The 18,093-nt window shown below is 37.1% G+C and overlaps 1 protein-coding gene across 2 annotated transcripts in view; it reads left to right on the forward strand.

The window, feature by feature from the left end:
- Nucleotides 1–17,980, forward strand: part of tcf20 (transcription factor 20) — a 257,729-nt gene extending 239,749 nt beyond the window's left edge. For both annotated transcript variants that reach the window (XM_039765686.1, XM_039765685.1), the window contains exons 3-6: nt 4,574–4,667; nt 6,607–6,656; nt 7,424–7,526; nt 17,967–17,980. In XM_039765686.1, the coding sequence (XP_039621620.1) occupies nt 4,574–4,667; nt 6,607–6,656; nt 7,424–7,483 (204 nt within the window). In that variant the 3' untranslated portion in view covers nt 7,484–7,526; nt 17,967–17,980. The remainder of the gene's footprint in view (nt 1–4,573; nt 4,668–6,606; nt 6,657–7,423; nt 7,527–17,966) is intronic.
- Nucleotides 17,981–18,093: the final 113 nt, after the last annotated feature.

Below are 18,093 nucleotides of genomic sequence, written 5' to 3' on the forward strand. Positions count from 1 at the left end.
TGTATATATGTGTGTGCTTATCAAGGTTCCCTTGTCTATACAGATAGATTGCACTTTGCTATGGAAGTGAAATGTTTTGGTAGGATTAACTATTGTTCTTTCAATCAGGCTGCAAAAAATGTAATACAATTGTTGCCTTCTTTAGTGTTTATAAGTCCTTAGTACACAAGCATCATTTGAAAAGCCATAGAGGGAGAAATAGAGAGAAAATGTGAGCAAGAGCAGGAGAAGGCAGATTTCTTAAGCCTGCCTTCTGGCTGAAAACCTTTAATAATGATGTAAATTGGACTGTATTTGACAGCTTCTGCAGGAAAATGTTTTGCCAACAACCTGATGCAAGCCAGAAATAAAATCATATTTTCCTGTTTTAATGTTGAGTGTATATGCAACTGAAATAAATCTGTCGGCATCCACCCAAATATTTTAGGCTAGATAACACCCCCGGGGTCATTGATTTAACAAGTCATCTTCTTGCAAAAAAATCACTGCTCTTATTTTTTTGAGGTTTTTACATTTCAAAAGCTATACTTGAAGGCAAGGTTACTTGTTGCTCAAATTACTTGAAGTGTTATTGACTCATGGTTTTAATTATTAAGGACAAAAAAACCACAATGATATTGGCAAATTCTAACCTAAAGTGTATTTGCAGTTAAAAACATAACTGTGCAGATTTGTTGTCATGGTGACTGTTGCATTTAACATGACAGCACACCATTTCTTTATGAGCCAGCTTGAGGTGTTACCCATCAATGGCTGATTGAAATGTAAGTAATAAATGCAGACCTCATGGATTTTATTTGTTTCATGGGTTGTGCATTTGGTCTGGTATAATAATTTATGGATAGAGCCTCCCATTTTTACCTCTTCCTTTTGCTGAACTGACCACTGTTCCAGTCAAAGTGTTTTGCTGGGTAAATGCAGCGTTTGTCAGTATTGCCTTCCCCTGATTTAGCAACTTCATCATTTTGGGGTTTTGGTTTTCCAGCATGCTTGTCGATTTGTCTTTATTTTCACACACCCATTGCTCATCACGCAGCATTATCAGTCATCAACATTACAGCTGTAAATTTTTTTCACATGGTCCAAGCAGGTGCAAAAAAGTCAAATTTTATTGTTTTTAGGCCCTAATTTGTTGTTGTTTTTTAAGCATTTTGATTTTTTTTATAACCACCTTCTACATTTTTTCCTCGTATCCCAAGGAACCAGGTGAGTATATAGACACTTCACCTTTTATTAAGGTAGATCAGCTGGGCTTCCTGTCTATGACAGGATGAAATGTAAGCAATGAACATAGACCTAAGTGTACTCAGCGTTAACTTTTGCAGTGCACCATCCATTGGAATATATTTTGTAATGCATGTTGTAATAAAATGCATTCCAACAGATGGTGCACCAAAAACATTAACACTACTTTTACACAGCTCATAGAAAATGGGATATAACAGACATAGAAACTGGACACAGACAGTTTTGTAGTTTTATTAAGGCGGATTCTTAAGACAGTGGTGCAAGACATCTGCTGTGCCAGGTTTGTATGTTTTTAATTTGGGTATAACATGCATTGTCCTCTTTTCTGTTTACCCTGTACATCTCAGACTAGGCATTAAACACCATAGGAATATACGAGTCTGGTGGAGGACTTGGTGCAAAGAGAATTGTCTGTAACTCAGCAGCAACAAAACCAAGGAAGTAATTATTGGCTTTCACCACATCCCTACGCCCCCGTCTAAGACATTCTTCACTCAGTCATAATTCAGGGAGTAAAAGAGCAGAGCAGAATATTTTTGGAGATTTCTTTCCTTTTTTTGTGGACATTGACAATCCTTTACATTTTCTATTACTCTGGGGTAGCCAGTGCAGTTTTCTATGCTGTAGTTTAAGCTGGTAACATTACTTCAGGAGATTCCTGACAAATTTACAAGTTGATGAAGAAGGCGGGCTCAGTAATAGGATGTACTTTTGACCCTCTAGAGGTAGTGTCCAAGAAGAGAATGAAGACAAAACAGCTGGCCTTTCAAAACACAAATTAACTTCATGAATGGCAGTACCTTGTAATCCAAGGAAGGACAATTTGCATGCATTACTTAACAGAATAACATGTTTCAACTGTGCTATTGCAATTGTACAGGTTTCTCTGATAACCAATTAGCAGTTAACACTAGTAGCGCTATGACCAGCGCTAACTGGTGGTTGTTTTTAAATGTTTTAGTTAGTTCTTCAGTGTGCAAGTCCTACTCCTGTCCATCCTTGGATTTTCCCAAATAGCTGTACTTCAAATGCCAGTGTAATTGTTACTCTAAAATTCTACTCAGATAATGTGATTGATTTAAAAAAAAAATTTAAACCAATAATACCTCTTTTGACCCCCACCAAAGCAACACTATTGAACGTTGGTAACCAGCTGTGGATCGTTGTCTCTCTATTCCGACACGGGCCTGACCACATTTGCACATTATTTTTTCATCTTGAAAAATCCACTCTTGCCGTCACTATAGAGGTTATTATATGTTGCTACCAGAAGGTGAATTGCTTGTCTTTCCCACCTCCAGAATAGTCATTAAAAAAATATAAAAAATAATCTTTTTTCAGTATATTTAGTTTAAAGAAATAGGCTAATCTGAAAACTTTCTGTGCTCCTGTAGTTTGTTTGCTTTAAAAAAAAAAATCTAAATTTACCTGAAATTGCATTGCACTTTTTTCACAGAAGATGAAATGTAAAGTCAGTCTGATGTGGGGAAAGGAGAACACACAATGTGGCATATTATGGATGGACGAGTTGCGAGTGAAGTGGCTTGTTTCAATGCATCTATAGACAATGCAGACCCTATGATGTATGCAAATGTGAGAATGAACAGTGGGTCTTTTATTTTCAGAAAGGCATCTCTACTGTGACCAAATATCCATAAAGAAAGCCAAGTGTTTATTCTGTACAAACATCTTTTTCTGTTCACAATTTTCCACCCTGGGTGTTCTCCTTTCCCTACCCGAAATTGATGCTGGCAGTGTACTTTTAGTCCGAGTTGTTTGAAAACATTGCATTCTGATTTCAGGTGAGATTATATACTTTTTTTTAGCAAACCAAAATAACAGGAGCAAGAGTAACTTTAGATTAGCATCACATGTACTGAAAAAAATATAATTGATATTTTTTGTGTATTATGTATAGCTGTCTGGAGGAGAGCAAGCCAGCAATTCACATTTGGGTAACAACATAAGATACGTACAAGGGTGTGTATAGTATTCAGTACTTGTGTCAGCATTACAGTATAACGGTACTCAAATCACCTTTGTTGAAAACGCACCTCATTCATGGCTAAATACAACGGTACACAGGTCCTTTCATTTGCCCAAAAAAAACGGACTGTTGATTCTCATATTTACATGCTTCCTCAACTCTGCCACATTTATGGATGCGCGCTGAACACAAACTTTTTTTCTCACAGATCGCTCCATCCACAATGTGCTATCTTGTGGGTATTTCTTTCCCCATGTCAAATTGTTTTCTAAGTGTGTGAAAATACTGCAATGCAATTTCAGGCTAGTTTGTGTGTGTAGTTTATATAATTTATTTTTTATAAAAAATATGTAATTTTGATTAATTTTATTTTTATATACTTAACTGGTTTAAAATCTTTTGCGTTTCAATAATAAATACTTTTTCTTTTTTTTTTATTCTTTTCTTTTTACATTTATTTAAGTTGTATTAGGTGATCTGTGGTTTTTGAAAGTAGGGCAGCAGGGATGCATTATCAGAGTGCAGAGCTGATGAGCCAGTCGTGAGAACAAAAGGATTCAGGTGCCACTTGGCATAGACTTGGTGGTATTAGTATTGAAAAAAAGTGTAAACATAATTAATAATGAGCTATGAGAGTTTACTGAAAATGGAGCTTTGTAGTCATATTTGAATAATAAATTATTAGTCAGTCATTTTAAGCATTAATAGCCTTTTGGAACATCAGTAATGTCTTGGCTGTATTTTTAAATCAATTTCATGCTATATTGATAACAAACGGTATCCATTTTTATGAAAAATCATGATTTCTAGGTAAATCTAAACTTTCAATGCTAGTGATGCTTGTTTGTTTGCATTTGAGTGTGTGTGTATAAATAATATTTGTACATTCCTATATTCACCTGTAATAATAAACTGCATTGCAATTTTAGTTTTTTCCTATACACTGCTTAGGAATATACGTGCAATATACAAATTTGTGTAATTTAATGTGTCAGCCATCAGCTGTACAGAGATATAATTATGTGTATATACATTGTCATTGCTGTCATACTATGGTTTCTGCCCCCATTTCACTTCTTTAGCTTCCATTTAAGAGACTCACTTAGAGTCATCCAGTAAATCAAGGATGAAGGATGCTAAATGCGTTTGTGCAGAAAGCTGTTTTTTCGCCTTTTGTTTTTCTTTTGGGGGAAAAAAAATCTCATCTGGGTGGATTCTATGTGTCCGTGTATGTAAATACAAATATATTCAACAGTTCTATTCATATAGATATGTGGCAATGAATTCCTGTTCTGTAGACCAATTAAATACGCTGCTGCATTTACTTTTGTATTTCAGAGGTGTTCGCATTGCCAGGATCCAGGTTCCACACTAGGTTGCTACAGTAAAGGCTGCTCCCTCCGTTACCATTACATGTGCGCATTGGAGGCAGGTGAGATATAATGGAGGTGGGGTGGGGCTTCCTACCTGTTTTCTGTATGACGATATTTGGAAATCTTTAAAATAGCAATCTGCAACATTACCTTTCTGGGTAATATTTAAAAATACTGTTAAAGCACAATGTCAATAGTACAGAAATCTTGAGTCCTGTTTTATTCCTTAATAGGAAAAGACCTTCAACATGTCTAATGGACATAGCTGTTCCAGTCCTTCTTATGTTTGTAAGGTTTTTTTTTTGTTTTTTTTTTTCTTTCCTTAACATTGGATAACACTATTCTGATTCCAGTGCAAGTGTAGTTGGTTTGTGTTGTTTTGCTGTAGTCAAAGAGCTATATTATCATGAGATTTTAGACATACCCGGTATTCAGAATGCATATTTAAAAACATCAAGTATCAGGCCTGACACTGCTTTTCTCGTTCTTTAAATCATATAGATGTAGCAGCACACATTATAGACCTAAAGATGTGCAAATGATTATTTAACAGAGAGATCAGCAAAGGACAGCAAATATTTTATTTTCATTCACTGAAACTGCACATTTGAAACTATTATTAGGATTTTTTTTACAAATGAATTTTATATTCTGTCTTTAATGAGATGTTTGTACATATGCCACCAAATACAAGGAGGGCAGTTGGAGGTTTGAATATTTCTCTTCTTGTGACTTGCTTTGCATGGGCATAATTCTTCTGATAGTCAAAACATATTTTAGCACTGGTCATTGAATAATTCTGGTTTCAACAGTTGTGGATTAGCTTTCTTGTGTGAGATGACCAGAGCATTTCTCAGCACCATGTATCTCTGTGGATTGAGAATTTTTTTTTTTTATTATTTAATCTGTTTAAATGTATTTAATAGGGATAATGCACAAAGTACCACTCCTACCAATCTTTTTGTTTTAGAGCAAACTGAAGTCCAGTTATTGTTTCCTTTCTTTGGCTGACTTCACTTTTTTGTAATAATTACCTGGTTATTTCCATAATAGCCAGGAAATATTTGTTTATGCATCCTGCAACAATAAGAGATGATACATTCTGTAAATTATTTGCTGTCTTCAAAGTGTTTTTGCACTGTTTTGGGTAAATGGCAGTTATCTTGGTCCATTTCTCAAGTTAATACTCGCCAGAATGACAAGACTGCAAAATAGATATTTTGTTGCTGGGTAATTTTATAAGAGTTCTTCTAGAATCGTGTTGCACATTGCAAAGCTAACATATACAAAGCAGTTAAAAGTAGGTGCAGCAAGTTATGTTGTTTAGTTTTTGATATATAACTATTGTAGGTGCTTTAGTATTAACTTTTTGTTTTAAGTGTCATTAATTTGGCCAGTTTATGTGGGTACAACGATAATGTGTGATTAAAGGATGCTGTGTCTTAACAGTATGTTCATAGGATGTTTTTTTCAGGCATAATACCTTAAAAAAATCGGGATAGATGAGTGTACCAGTCTCTTCAATCTTAATTGTACCTTGTTACATTGAATTTTATTATATAAAACTGAATCTAGTGTGAGTAATTGCATTTTGTGGTGTTTTTTTCAGTGTATTGTGTAGAACATTTTATTTCTTACATTGACTAAGTGGTCAGATTTTTATTTATTTATTAGCATGTGTTTTGCTTCTTATATTCATGTCATATGAATGGTCTTTTTATTTAAGCTTAATTACTGAATCAGTGCTGGAACAAAAAGTATTGGAAGTCATTATATTGTGGAATTTTAAGATGCTTATCTTTTGATTCTTTTCCTGGGAACCCAGCCCCGTCAGTAAAGGGCATACCGAGATGTTCTACTGTCAGTATTTACATTGTGGCAGATAGGAATGCTCTGTATCATACAACATTTAGTATTTGAATTTTATGTTTAGATGTAAATTTGTTTTACAGTTGTGGGCCATTTTTTAAATTTATTAATCTGGTGTCATGTTTGCAGAGTGCTCTCTAAATGAAGATAACTTCTCACTGCGTTGTCCGAAGCACAAGGTAAAGAGCCTATTAAAATATGCTTTTTTGATGCAAGTCTTTGCTGCTTACATTTTGGTGTATGAAAAAAAAAAAAAATTGAGCATCAACGAAAACTTCAAACACCCTCTTGAAGTCTAACAACATTTTGGTTGTGTTTTATATGCTAATACTGCTAAACACTTAAAACATCTCTTGTTTTGACTTCTTTTTTTTTTTTTTTTTTTGCTGTTTAAGTGAATAGAAGAGAGTGTTTGATGCCATGCTTGAGTTCTGCCTGTTTAAAATAAGTAAATGAAGCCCACAAAGGAAAGTGTATGATTAGATTGGAGATGACACAGAGCTGTGCAAGAGGATCAGCTCCTGGTAGAATCAGAGGGAGGTGACAGGTTCATTGAAAATGTACATGCAGTTCTCTGTTCTCAACAGGATTAGATGGGAGCTTTGAGCACAGACAAACGCAAACACAAGAGAATTCACTTTCAGCCTGATTAAGAAGGAGGTGGAAAGTGGCAAAGAAACATACATAAGAGGATCTGCATTTTAGTACGATTACAGCATTGCTTTGAGCTAAAAGAAACAAGTTCAAGTAGATGTCCTCAGTGTGATTAGAGAGAATATACGTCAGAAAAATGAATTCATTTTTATCAGAGCTAGAGGGAAGAGGAACACTGAGAGAAAGCTACAGCTAAAATCAGTCTCTTCATTTGTACAGGAGCTTAGAAAGGTATACTTTTTGCAAAAAAATCAATTGCATCAGTGCAATTATTTTTCCCCTGTTTCTACAGTTTCCCCAGCAAGGCAAGACTGGTAAAGTGACGCCTGCAGAGCAATCTGAACGTGGGTGAGCGTTCAGCTTTATTTTATAACTGGACATGTTCACCAAAGCAGGTGAGTGACATGCTAACAAAATCAAGATTACTTTTATGATTTTATTCAGAAAATCTCTGTTATTGACTGTTTAGTGCTTGGAATGGTTTCCCTGCTTCTTGGATTTTTGTGCATATTTTAATGTTTAATTGAGCATAGCACAGAATTTTGCATTTGTCAGAAATATTTGTAGAGGTTTTATTCTTTGTGAAACCACATGACTGTATTTAATTTGATGTTCTGTAAGATTAATTTGTAACAAAACAAAATCCTGTTTTTAGTGAGCACTTAGAAGTTGAGTAGTATTGAAGATATGGACGCGTTACCTCAAAGTTGCCTTTTTAGTTTACTTATAATAGGCTTATTGGGATTTTCGGTTGTGTTTGGTTAAAAAAAAAAATATTTTGAAAATTCTATTCCAAATGCACCCAGGCATGTTAATGGTTATTTCCATAATTTTTTCCTTCAGTAACTTTTCAAATCTACCTACTTCAGCCATCGGAGCCATTACCTATCCAAGGAGCATCTGGTGTAGTATCAGGCAGGAGTGGTACCATAGAATAGGCACCAGACCATCACGGTGTGCAGTTGCGCTCATACCCAGTCTCACCAGGGTAAAACATGGAGAGAGCAAGTGACTCATTTATAGCCACAGACTTGAATATGAACCTAGGATTCTAGAGCCATGTGCTATATCCTGCATTACCATGCTTCCCTTTTACTGTGTTATATTAATTATATACACAGCAATTAAAGTGTTACTGATATATCATATATATATATAGAACTGTAGTGTTTAAAATAATATGCCAAACCTTGTGGTTTGACTCATACAGTACCTTGATTGTTTCCTTTATAGTGGCAATTTAACATGTTGTTGTATATGCTGGATATGAATATTGGTAAAATGCACTTGTAAACATAAAAATCAAATTGGATCGCTGCCTCGAAATTTGCTCTGTCGTAGTTGTGCGGAGTATTTTCTGTTACTTTTTGTTACTACCTACAATGGAAGCCCATTATTTGGAAAATTTGTACAGGTATATCATATTAACTAAGCAGAATTTTTTCAGAAAAATTAAACACTTGTTCATTTGATTTTTATTTCTCCATTTACAATTTAATTTGTAAGGGTCGTAGTATTGCTTCCAGATTTTATTATACCTTTATTCCACCCTCATTTTCAGTAAGTAATATTAACATACTTTATTTATTCATTTAGACATGCATTTAGCATGCATTTGACTGAGTTTGACATGTCATAATTACTTCAAATACATATTTTGCAATTCATGTTTTCAAAATCATAGCTGCTAATTCTTTCAGCCTTACTTTGACTCTGACGCTGTTGTCATAACTAAACAACAGAGAGCACACGTAACACCAGCGATAACGTACTGTTCACTTTTACCGCTAGTCCATTCATGTCTTCAAATTCCAGTGTATAATCTGATGTTCCTCATCTGATTTCCCTTGCAACAGGTTGTGTTTATTTTTTAGCTCATGCAGTGTGCTCTCCACATACGCAACATATATTTATAAGTTTAATAGCAGTCTTTTCAGGAAACCTTTTGGCTGTATCAAATGTTCAACCGAATGATAGCTTTTGAATTATATTCAAATAGCAAACCTCAATCTGATAGTCCTATTGTACATACCCAAATTATAGATATAAAATAAATTGACGACGTTAGTTTTACTTTTTGTTGTTTTTATGTTGTCTTATGCCAGGCCCTTAAATTCATGACAGAATTTGTAAAAAGATGTATTTAAAAGACGGACCAAAGGGTAACCTACTTTAAACTAATAAAAGGAAAATAATCTTTGGTTTTTGTATTTTGTTTTTGTTCTTTAACTCTCCAAAACTTGCTTCAGTTTGCATCTTGTTGTACCCCTCAGCTTCTTTTGTAATCCACAATGCAGTACACTTTTTCCATATCCATTTTTACTGCCACAGTGGCATTTCATACAGTTGGCAGGCATATTGTCAACTGTTTAGGTCCAAATTTTCTTTACCAGTAACTGAAGCCATTGAACACCAGTTGACAGATCGGCAGTATTTTGCAGCCAAGTTAAACAATTGCAAAAAGCATAATTTAGATATGTTGGGGGAAATATGTAACACAAAAAGTGAAATATGTGTAGAGTTATGTAACTGAATATTAAACAAAGCATAAAAATGTAGTATTATGTAAAAGTTTCTAAAGATGCAATTAATAAATACAAACTGTTACATGATACATCATGTGATGCATGTTCTTGGACACATGATCAATGATTGATTGAACCTGGCATCACTTTCGAACTATCATACACCCTCTTCCAGGTGACTTAACTGATGTTGAACAGACCTCGGCCTGTATCCAAATGACTTATTACAGCACCACGGTTCTCCTCTCTTCAGCCAGAGCCATCGTGAGGCTTTCTCTGCAGCCTCCATGTTATTCCTGATGGCTATTGCTGTGCTTGTCCAGATGATGCCAAGGGTTCTGTTGGCCTGCCATAAGGATTGCTCTGTGAACACCCTGCAGCCCATCTCTACAGGCAACCCCTTGTTCTCCACCCTGACTTCTGACAGCCCTCAACCAACTCCTGATATTTTGCCTTCTTCCTTTTGCATGCCTCCTCCATCCTCTCCTCCCATTGAAACTTAGCTTAACCAGGATGAGCTGTTTTGTGGCATCCGAACTAATAAGTATGTTGGGGCTCAGTGTGGTCTAGATGATGTGAGATGGTATTTTAAGTTGCTTTTCTAAATCAACTGACATCTGCTCTGTGTAGCAGACCAGTCTCACTGCACTTTAGTGGCAGCCTTGGCCACTCTCCTTCCTTGACAATTTCCACCGATTTGGTGGACATGCGAACACTTCTTCTTGTTTCTGGCCCCTTGCTGATCTCTCTGGCCACTGACCAGTGCACTTGCTTGTGTCATCACCAGTGTCAGAGCCTAAGGGCAGCAGCCTAATATATGCTCAAACGTTCCCTTCCCTGGACACAGGTAACCGACTGGTGAATCTGTCTTACCACCATGAGGAAAGGTTAGATTGGCTTAGTAGGACATCATAGACTCCCTAAATCAGGGACTTAATGCTGGGGCTTCCCAGGTGATCTTCTCCTCCAAAATCTGCTCCCACCTCATCCATGCTTCCTTTCCTCCTTGATGGCTGCTCGGAGTTCCCCCAGCACAAACTCTCTTCTCTTTTTTCCTTGGACAGTATCATACCTTCCTGTCACAACACTCCCAAGCCTAGCTCTGCCCAGGGCTATTCTTCCCACTAGGACTTTAAAAGTCAGACCTCTGCTAGAAGGCTTTGGCTACCTTCCACTTCCTCCTGTTCTCACTGCATTCCCTGCACTGGCCACTTTTGGGTCACCTGACTCCGGGATATTGCAGGTGCTATCTCGCTCTAGTGATCATAAAATCGTCTTTCACTGAGCTAAATGTTAGCTTGTTGCTTTTGCCATACAGTACAATGCTGCTCAAGCAGTGCGTCGGACCTAACCACTTCCAAAGATGGTTTCTGAAATTGCTGAAAGACTTCCTCTACCGTAACAGGAACCTCATAGATGAACAAGGGTCAAAGAATCCTTGTTCGGATCCCATGCTAGTAGATTCTGGCCTTACATTTTACAGGAAGCCCAGACCTATCCACCACTTTCAGCCATTTCTTCAGCTTGTTGCATGTTTCTTTGGTGACTTCTGTATGTTTTATGCTACAGGTAAACGTCTTGTCAAAACTCTTCACTTGCTGCTGTGTTATGGATGGGAATCTGTTCTTCTCCAACTCCGAAGCGGAACTTGTCCATAATCTTTCTTTTCTTGTGTACCACATTGACCTGGACTTTGCTGGCTTAAAACTCATGCAAGTCCTGAATGTTATTCTCTACAGTTCCTGCAGGATCCATCTAGCTCCCAGAACCACTATTTTCATCATTATTAGATCATCCATGTACTGGAAGCCCTGATTGGTCCCTGCCTTGTTCATGTCTTACTGATTCAGCCCTGGCATTCCAGCATGCAGTTGCAGAGGTGATGAAGCTGGTAATGATTCCTACCTGCAGCTGGTGCAACTTCGATATCACTAGCCCTGAAGATACCCTCTTCCTGAAACTACAGTGGACTCTTGACTTACAAACTAAACTTGTTCACGAGGGCTGGTGGTAACTCAAGTTGGTTGTCGAGACTTTTTCCCATAAGAAATAATGGAAATAAATACCCATAATGTGTTCCGAACCTCCCACAGCAACACTTACTTAACCTTTTCATAATTAAAGTAGGTTGTATAATGTGCCTAATTTACCAAAAACACTAATAATTTTTCTAATGTTCTAATCATAAAGTTATAAAAAGTGCCTAGCATACCAGAAACAACAATTTCATACAGTACTCACCATTTGTTGACATCTTTGGCTTGCAGGAAGCAAAGAGGAGGAGAATGAAATGGAAGGTGGTTATTGTTTGGAAGGAGCTTCCTTATACAAATCTTTTCTTTGTAAATTTGTCGAGATGGTGGATTTCGACATGCTGTACATATTAGTGAGATCGGTCACACAAACGCCATTCTCATATTTCTGCATGATTTCCTTCTTCGTTTCGATTGTGATCACTTTTCCTTTTATCTTTGTTACCTTCTCTTCCTTAGCAATCATCAAAATAAATTATATAAATCACTACACTGACCGAAATTACATCCACAAACACATGTATCTGGGCTCCGAATGACCCTTACGAACGCTCTCAGCTGTTTGTTTACAATCGCACAAGCGGATACACGTGACTGCATTTGGGTCGTAACACAAGAAATTGGTCGTAATTCAAAACAAAAATTTTGGTCGTAAACCAAGTTGTTCGCATGACAGGCCAGTCGTATATTGATGGTCGACTGTACTATAATAATCCTGACAATGTCTTTTATTTTCCCTGGGACATAATATCTCTCAAGTGCCCCTTTGACCAGTTTGTGTGGGATTGCATTGGCAAGATCCAACCACAATTAAATCAGATCCCTTCTGCCTTCTCCGGCTTCCCTGATCAGCTGAGTCAGCATGCCTGTGTGCTTCAGATATCCTGGGACATTGGGAATACCTCTATTTATACACTCTTGTCGATGTATCCGTTACTCAGCAGGACTTTGAGAGACACTTGGTCACAATGCTGAATATTCAGCGCTGATTAAGTTGGTAATTCGGAATTCATTGATGTTCTCTGATCTCTCCTCTTTGGTTTTCTACATATCCTCTCTATACCTCCATACCTCAGCAACTTTTCCTCTTTTACAGATTACCTTCAAAGCTTTAAAAAGCCAGTAACGTAGTTTTAGACAGTATTTATAGATATATATAATCGAAAGAAATTAATTTGGTTACACTTTCCAAACACATTTTTCTAAGTTCATTATGTGCTGCCAAGGCAATAGAACAGAAATGGAAAATAATGTCACTTGGTGAGCCCACATTCTTCGTTCGGGACAGCAATTCAAATATTTGTCCACAAAGTAGTAACATTCAAGCAGCACCTCCCTAAATTGGTCTATTGTCTTTATGCCTTTTACTTTAATCACCTATAGTTAATGTACTGTACACATTCACATACCATAATGTTTTTATCTTCTTTTGTAAGAGAAGCAAACAAGTGAAACTGCAGGCTTTTTTTTATCCACCAAGAAAAAACAAAGGAGCAGAGGGACTTGTTAATCAATTTCAGCTGCTTTGGTGTTAATGAAATTAATAACAGGTGCACTAGAGGGGCAACAATGAGATGACCCCCAAAACAGGAATGGTTTAATTGGTGGAGGCCACTGACATTTTTCCCTTCTCATCTTTTCTGATTGTTTTTCCACAAGTTTTGCATTTGGCTACGGTCTCGGTCACTACTGGCGATACCTGGACCCTACAGAGGTTGCACAGGTAGTCTAACTTCTCTAGGATGGCACATCAATACGTGCCATTGCCAGAAGGTTTGCTGTGTCTCACAGCACAGTCTCTCTAGGAGAGTTAGACAGGGCCGTAGAAGGTCCTTAACCAATCAGCAGAACCGCTATCTGCTTCTTTGGGCAAGGAGGAACAGGATGAGCACTGCCAGAGCAATACAGAATTACCTCCAGCAGGCCAATAATGTGAATGTCTCTGACCAAGCAATCATAAACTGACTTCACGAGGGTGGCCTGAGGGCCAGACGTCCTCTAGTAGGCCCTGTGCTCACTTCCCGGCACCGTGGAGCTTGATTGTTATTTGCCGTTGAATGCCAGAATTGACAGGTATTTTCACAGATGAGAGCAGGTTCACCCTGATCACATGTGACAGACGTGAAAGGGTCTGGAGAAGCCGTGGAGAACGTTCTGCTGCCTGTAACATCGTTCAGCATGACTGATTTGATGGTGGGTCAGTGATGGTCTGCGGAGGCATATTCATGTAGGGATGCACCAAGACCTCTACAGGCTAGACAACGGCACCTTGACTGCCATTAGGTATCAGGATGAAATCCTTGGACCCATTGTCAGACCCTGTAGTGGTACAGTGAGTCCTGGGTTCCTTCTGGTGCACAACAATACCTGACCTCATGTGGCGAGAGTAGGCAGTTCCTGGAAGATGAAGAAATTGATAACATTGACTAGCCCCCATGCTCGCCTGTCCTAAATCCAATGGAACGCTTCTGGGACATAATGTTTAGGTCCATCCAAAACCCCAACGAATTAATTAAATTAGGTTTTCTGTTTGTCTAATTGCACAGGGCAACTTTTCCTTTTTCTTAGTTTATTGCTCCATTTTGTTTAACATACAGGCTAATACTGTAGTCATCTTTCACTCTCTTTTAACACAACTTGAATTGCTGCTCTTTGTTTACAGTACACTACGTTCGCTGCACCTTCATTACATTGCGTAAAGGAGCACTGCAACTAATTTACTGTAAAATATATAAAAGCAAAGGCTGCAAAAGTTCTCTTTTTGGGGATCAGCTATTTTTCCAATCACCCTTTGAGGCTTTTGTAGTTAAATCCCACTCCTATGTAGCTTTGTTTCAGAGCTTGAGGTCATTGTCTTGCTAAAAAGGAAATTTTCTCCCAAGGCACAGGTTTGTTGTGGACTGCATCTGGTTTTCCTTGTTACCCTCTTATATTGCATTCATTTTGTTCCTTACCCTCAGAAACTTTCCAGAGCCTTCTTCAGAGAAGCATCCTCACAGCACAAAACTGCTACCCTTGTGCTTCCCGGTGGGAAAGTGTATTTTTTGATAGTGTGCTGTGTGAAATGTGGCATTAAGTCTAGTGGCCAGCAATTTCAGTATTTGTACAGCTGACTTCTGAGTTTCCCATGCATCATCTGCCAAACTAACCACAATATCATGTGCATCTTTTTAACAGTGTCTTTCTTTTTGACACTCTCTCATGAAGTTACGGCATTTGTTGTATTCACAATCTCAAGCACTGCAGCTTGTGACACCTTCAGTGTTCTTGTAGGTCTCTTGGTTGTCTCACTCAACCTTTCTTTCACAATCTCTGTTTTTGTGAATGGCCTGCTGTAGGCAGAGTTACATCTGTGCCGCGCTCTTCATTTTTTAAAGATTGATTTAACTGGATATTCAGTGACTTGGATATTTTCTTTTAATCCTTCACTGCCTTCTGCTTTTTAGCCACCTTTTCACATATTCATTTGGAATGTTCTTTTGTCTTCATTGTGTTGTGTAGGTTAGGCCACGATACTGACTCAACCTACACTGGCCCTTCTTGATAGAGGGGCATGTATACTGCAATCAGTGGAAATGCTTTGACTGCAAACAGGTATTCTCCAACGAACTACTTGTGTGACTTCTAAAACCAGTTTTCAGCACCAGTGATGATTTACGTGTGTTCTGTTAAAGGCGGTGAATTCTTAGGCAATCCATTATTTTTGTATATGTAGTTCATTTAGACCTCTTTGCATGGATCCGTTTTCACTTTGACATTAAAAAGTATTTTTTTTCTGTTGATCAGTGTCAAAAAAGCCAAATAATTCCATTGTAGTTCAGTGCTTTTTAACAATAATATGTGAGCATTTCCAAGAGTAGTGAACACATTTTTAGGCATCGTATCTGCTTATTTTATTGTTTTTTTGATTGAGAAATATCAATGTGCTCTTTATACAGTGGCAAGAGAACCTGATTTTTTTTTAACCTCATATAAGATTCATTCTTTGACAACTGCCTTAACTCAGATCCAGATAATTGTCAAAGCAGGTAGTCTGAAGGCATTGTGCTATGAAAACCTACCCTTTCAACACACCCACATTTTTTGATAAGGTTATTATGGGCAATGACTTGAAATCAAATACACCTTTAAGTTCATTTGTTCCTATACATGGGATCACCTGTTTTAAAGAATGGAATCTGAAAAGTAGCTGTATTATAAATTGCATCATATGCGCACACACACACACACATACAAGACCTATGCCTTGTTCCTTTTGTCTAATATGTAACTTTGTGTCTGAATGTTTACTTAATTATTCCAATACTTGTGGAAAGCACTGCACAACAAATGATAGTATAAATTGGGTGGATTGGGTTTTTGGATGGTTATGTACCACTGTTGACATCTTGAGGAGTAACAGATGTGTGGCAAAGCATGAAATGTGTAGTCCATTTCTGTAAAAAGATTATCTATTTTATGTTTTTAGTATAGCATTTTTAGAAGGAGATTTGCAAAAATAAAATACATTTTAAAAGTGCAAAATTTCTTTTAGGAAAGTTTTAGGTATGTGTGAGAAGAGAAACTTTTGAGTAAGTGTGTGTGTGAGTGAGTTATGATAAGCTGTTGCTTCATTCAGAATTGTGACTCTGCATGCTGAGTTAGGTTCCAGTTCTCTTCAGCCCTGTATTGAATTATGCAAGTTGTTAAACGCTGCTTAAGGGTTAACGTTTCTAGCTCTGAAATATCGAACGCTTAGGTCTGTTACAGAAAGCAGGGAAGATCATGTGACACTTTGATGTAATTTTGACTTTAATTGTAAAACTGAGCTGAATCTGTGGATAGTGGCAACTACTGCCACACAAATCAATTTATGTAAATATAGTGTTAGGATGAAGCAGGTACACTCGAAAGGATACTCTAGGTAAATCTAGCAGGTAACTTGTAACAATATTTTACATATTTTATGCCCAGTAACCTACGAAGAACCACTGATAGAAAATATGTGCAGTTCCTAGGTACCTGGTAAATGGGGCCATGTTCAATTTAGATTGTTCCTCTGAGTCCACTGCAGCTATGCATTCTGACATGTTTTAACTAAAAAAGCAGACTTGCTTCATTTCTGGGAAGCAGTGTTGTTCTCTTTATTTGTGCAGCAATCCTTTGCAGGTGGCTTGAATGTACTGAAAGCAGAAGGAAAGATTTTGCCCATCAAGCAAAATGTGCATCTATAATCTATTGTTTCTTTGTATCATACAGGAAACTAACAATACTTAAATAAAGTCTTAAATACATTTTACCAAAAGCAGGCTCTGAAGCACAAGAGTGATCATTGAAGCAATTACCTTTACATCATTCTTAAAGCCATATTTAAAAATGCTGGGCTGACCCAGCTACTTGAAGAAGAGTTCTCAGTCTTAAGAGAGATGACTGTTGGTACTGTACATGTGTATCATATTTTTAAACCTTTTATGTGATCTCTTGAAGCCTCAAAAGTTAAGTAGAATACACTGCAACAGTGATATGAATGTGTCCTGCACCCTGGGACCTAGTATCACTGGCTACTTTGAAGCCAGAATGGACCCAACATATGGTTGATTTCCTAAGTGAATATGTGCTCATTTATTAAGATTGAGTCAATTTTTAAGACTTATTACTAATTAGACTCCTGTTCTCCAAAATGGAATGACAAAAGTAATTATCTACATATTGCTTTTTAAATGAATGCTTAATCGACTATTTTTTTCTTGAAACCTGCTCCAATTAAGTCATATTATCTTGTGTTAAGAGGTTAGTATTGTTACTCAAAAAATTGTTTTACAATCACAATGAATAATTTAAAACAAAAAGAAAACAAAAATCAGGGAAGCTGGTCTTTAATTCTGTGCTTTTAACTGTTGCCTTCACTTTAGCAGTAACCTCCAGGCCAGATGTTGCTCTTCGAATATTAAAATATGATATGTGAACTTGTTTTGCATGTAGAATGCATATAGTGAAATATTTTAGTTCATTAAAGGAAAGAAGGCATAAAATTTCTGAGACAGGAAATTCCGTTGTCGTAGTTTGGCAGTTTGTTCACTCCTGCATTTGCACTGTACCTTGCCAAAATTAATTTTTTTCTCTTTCTCTATAAGTTATGTCCTTTCTGAGTAATAGGTTATGGTGCAAGTATGTCATGTCTGCAGAATTTGGGAATATTTTCACCATGATACTCATGGTCTTGCCAGTTTCAGTTTCCTAATTATGCAGTCAGTGGTTTAATGTCTGAATTCTTTTTATATCTGTCTCTTCTGTCCAGGTTAAATGGCTGAGCCTTAATGAAAAAGAAACCCTTTTTGTGATGGATTCCTCTGAAATTGCAAGATGAACATTGGAATCAACAAAATCATCAGAACACAGGGTTTTCTACTTTTTTTTTTTTTTAA

The sequence above is a fragment of the Polypterus senegalus genome, chromosome 10 (genome assembly GCF_016835505.1).
Source record: "Polypterus senegalus isolate Bchr_013 chromosome 10, ASM1683550v1, whole genome shotgun sequence".
NCBI classification, from domain to species: domain Eukaryota; kingdom Metazoa; phylum Chordata; class Cladistia; order Polypteriformes; family Polypteridae; genus Polypterus; species Polypterus senegalus.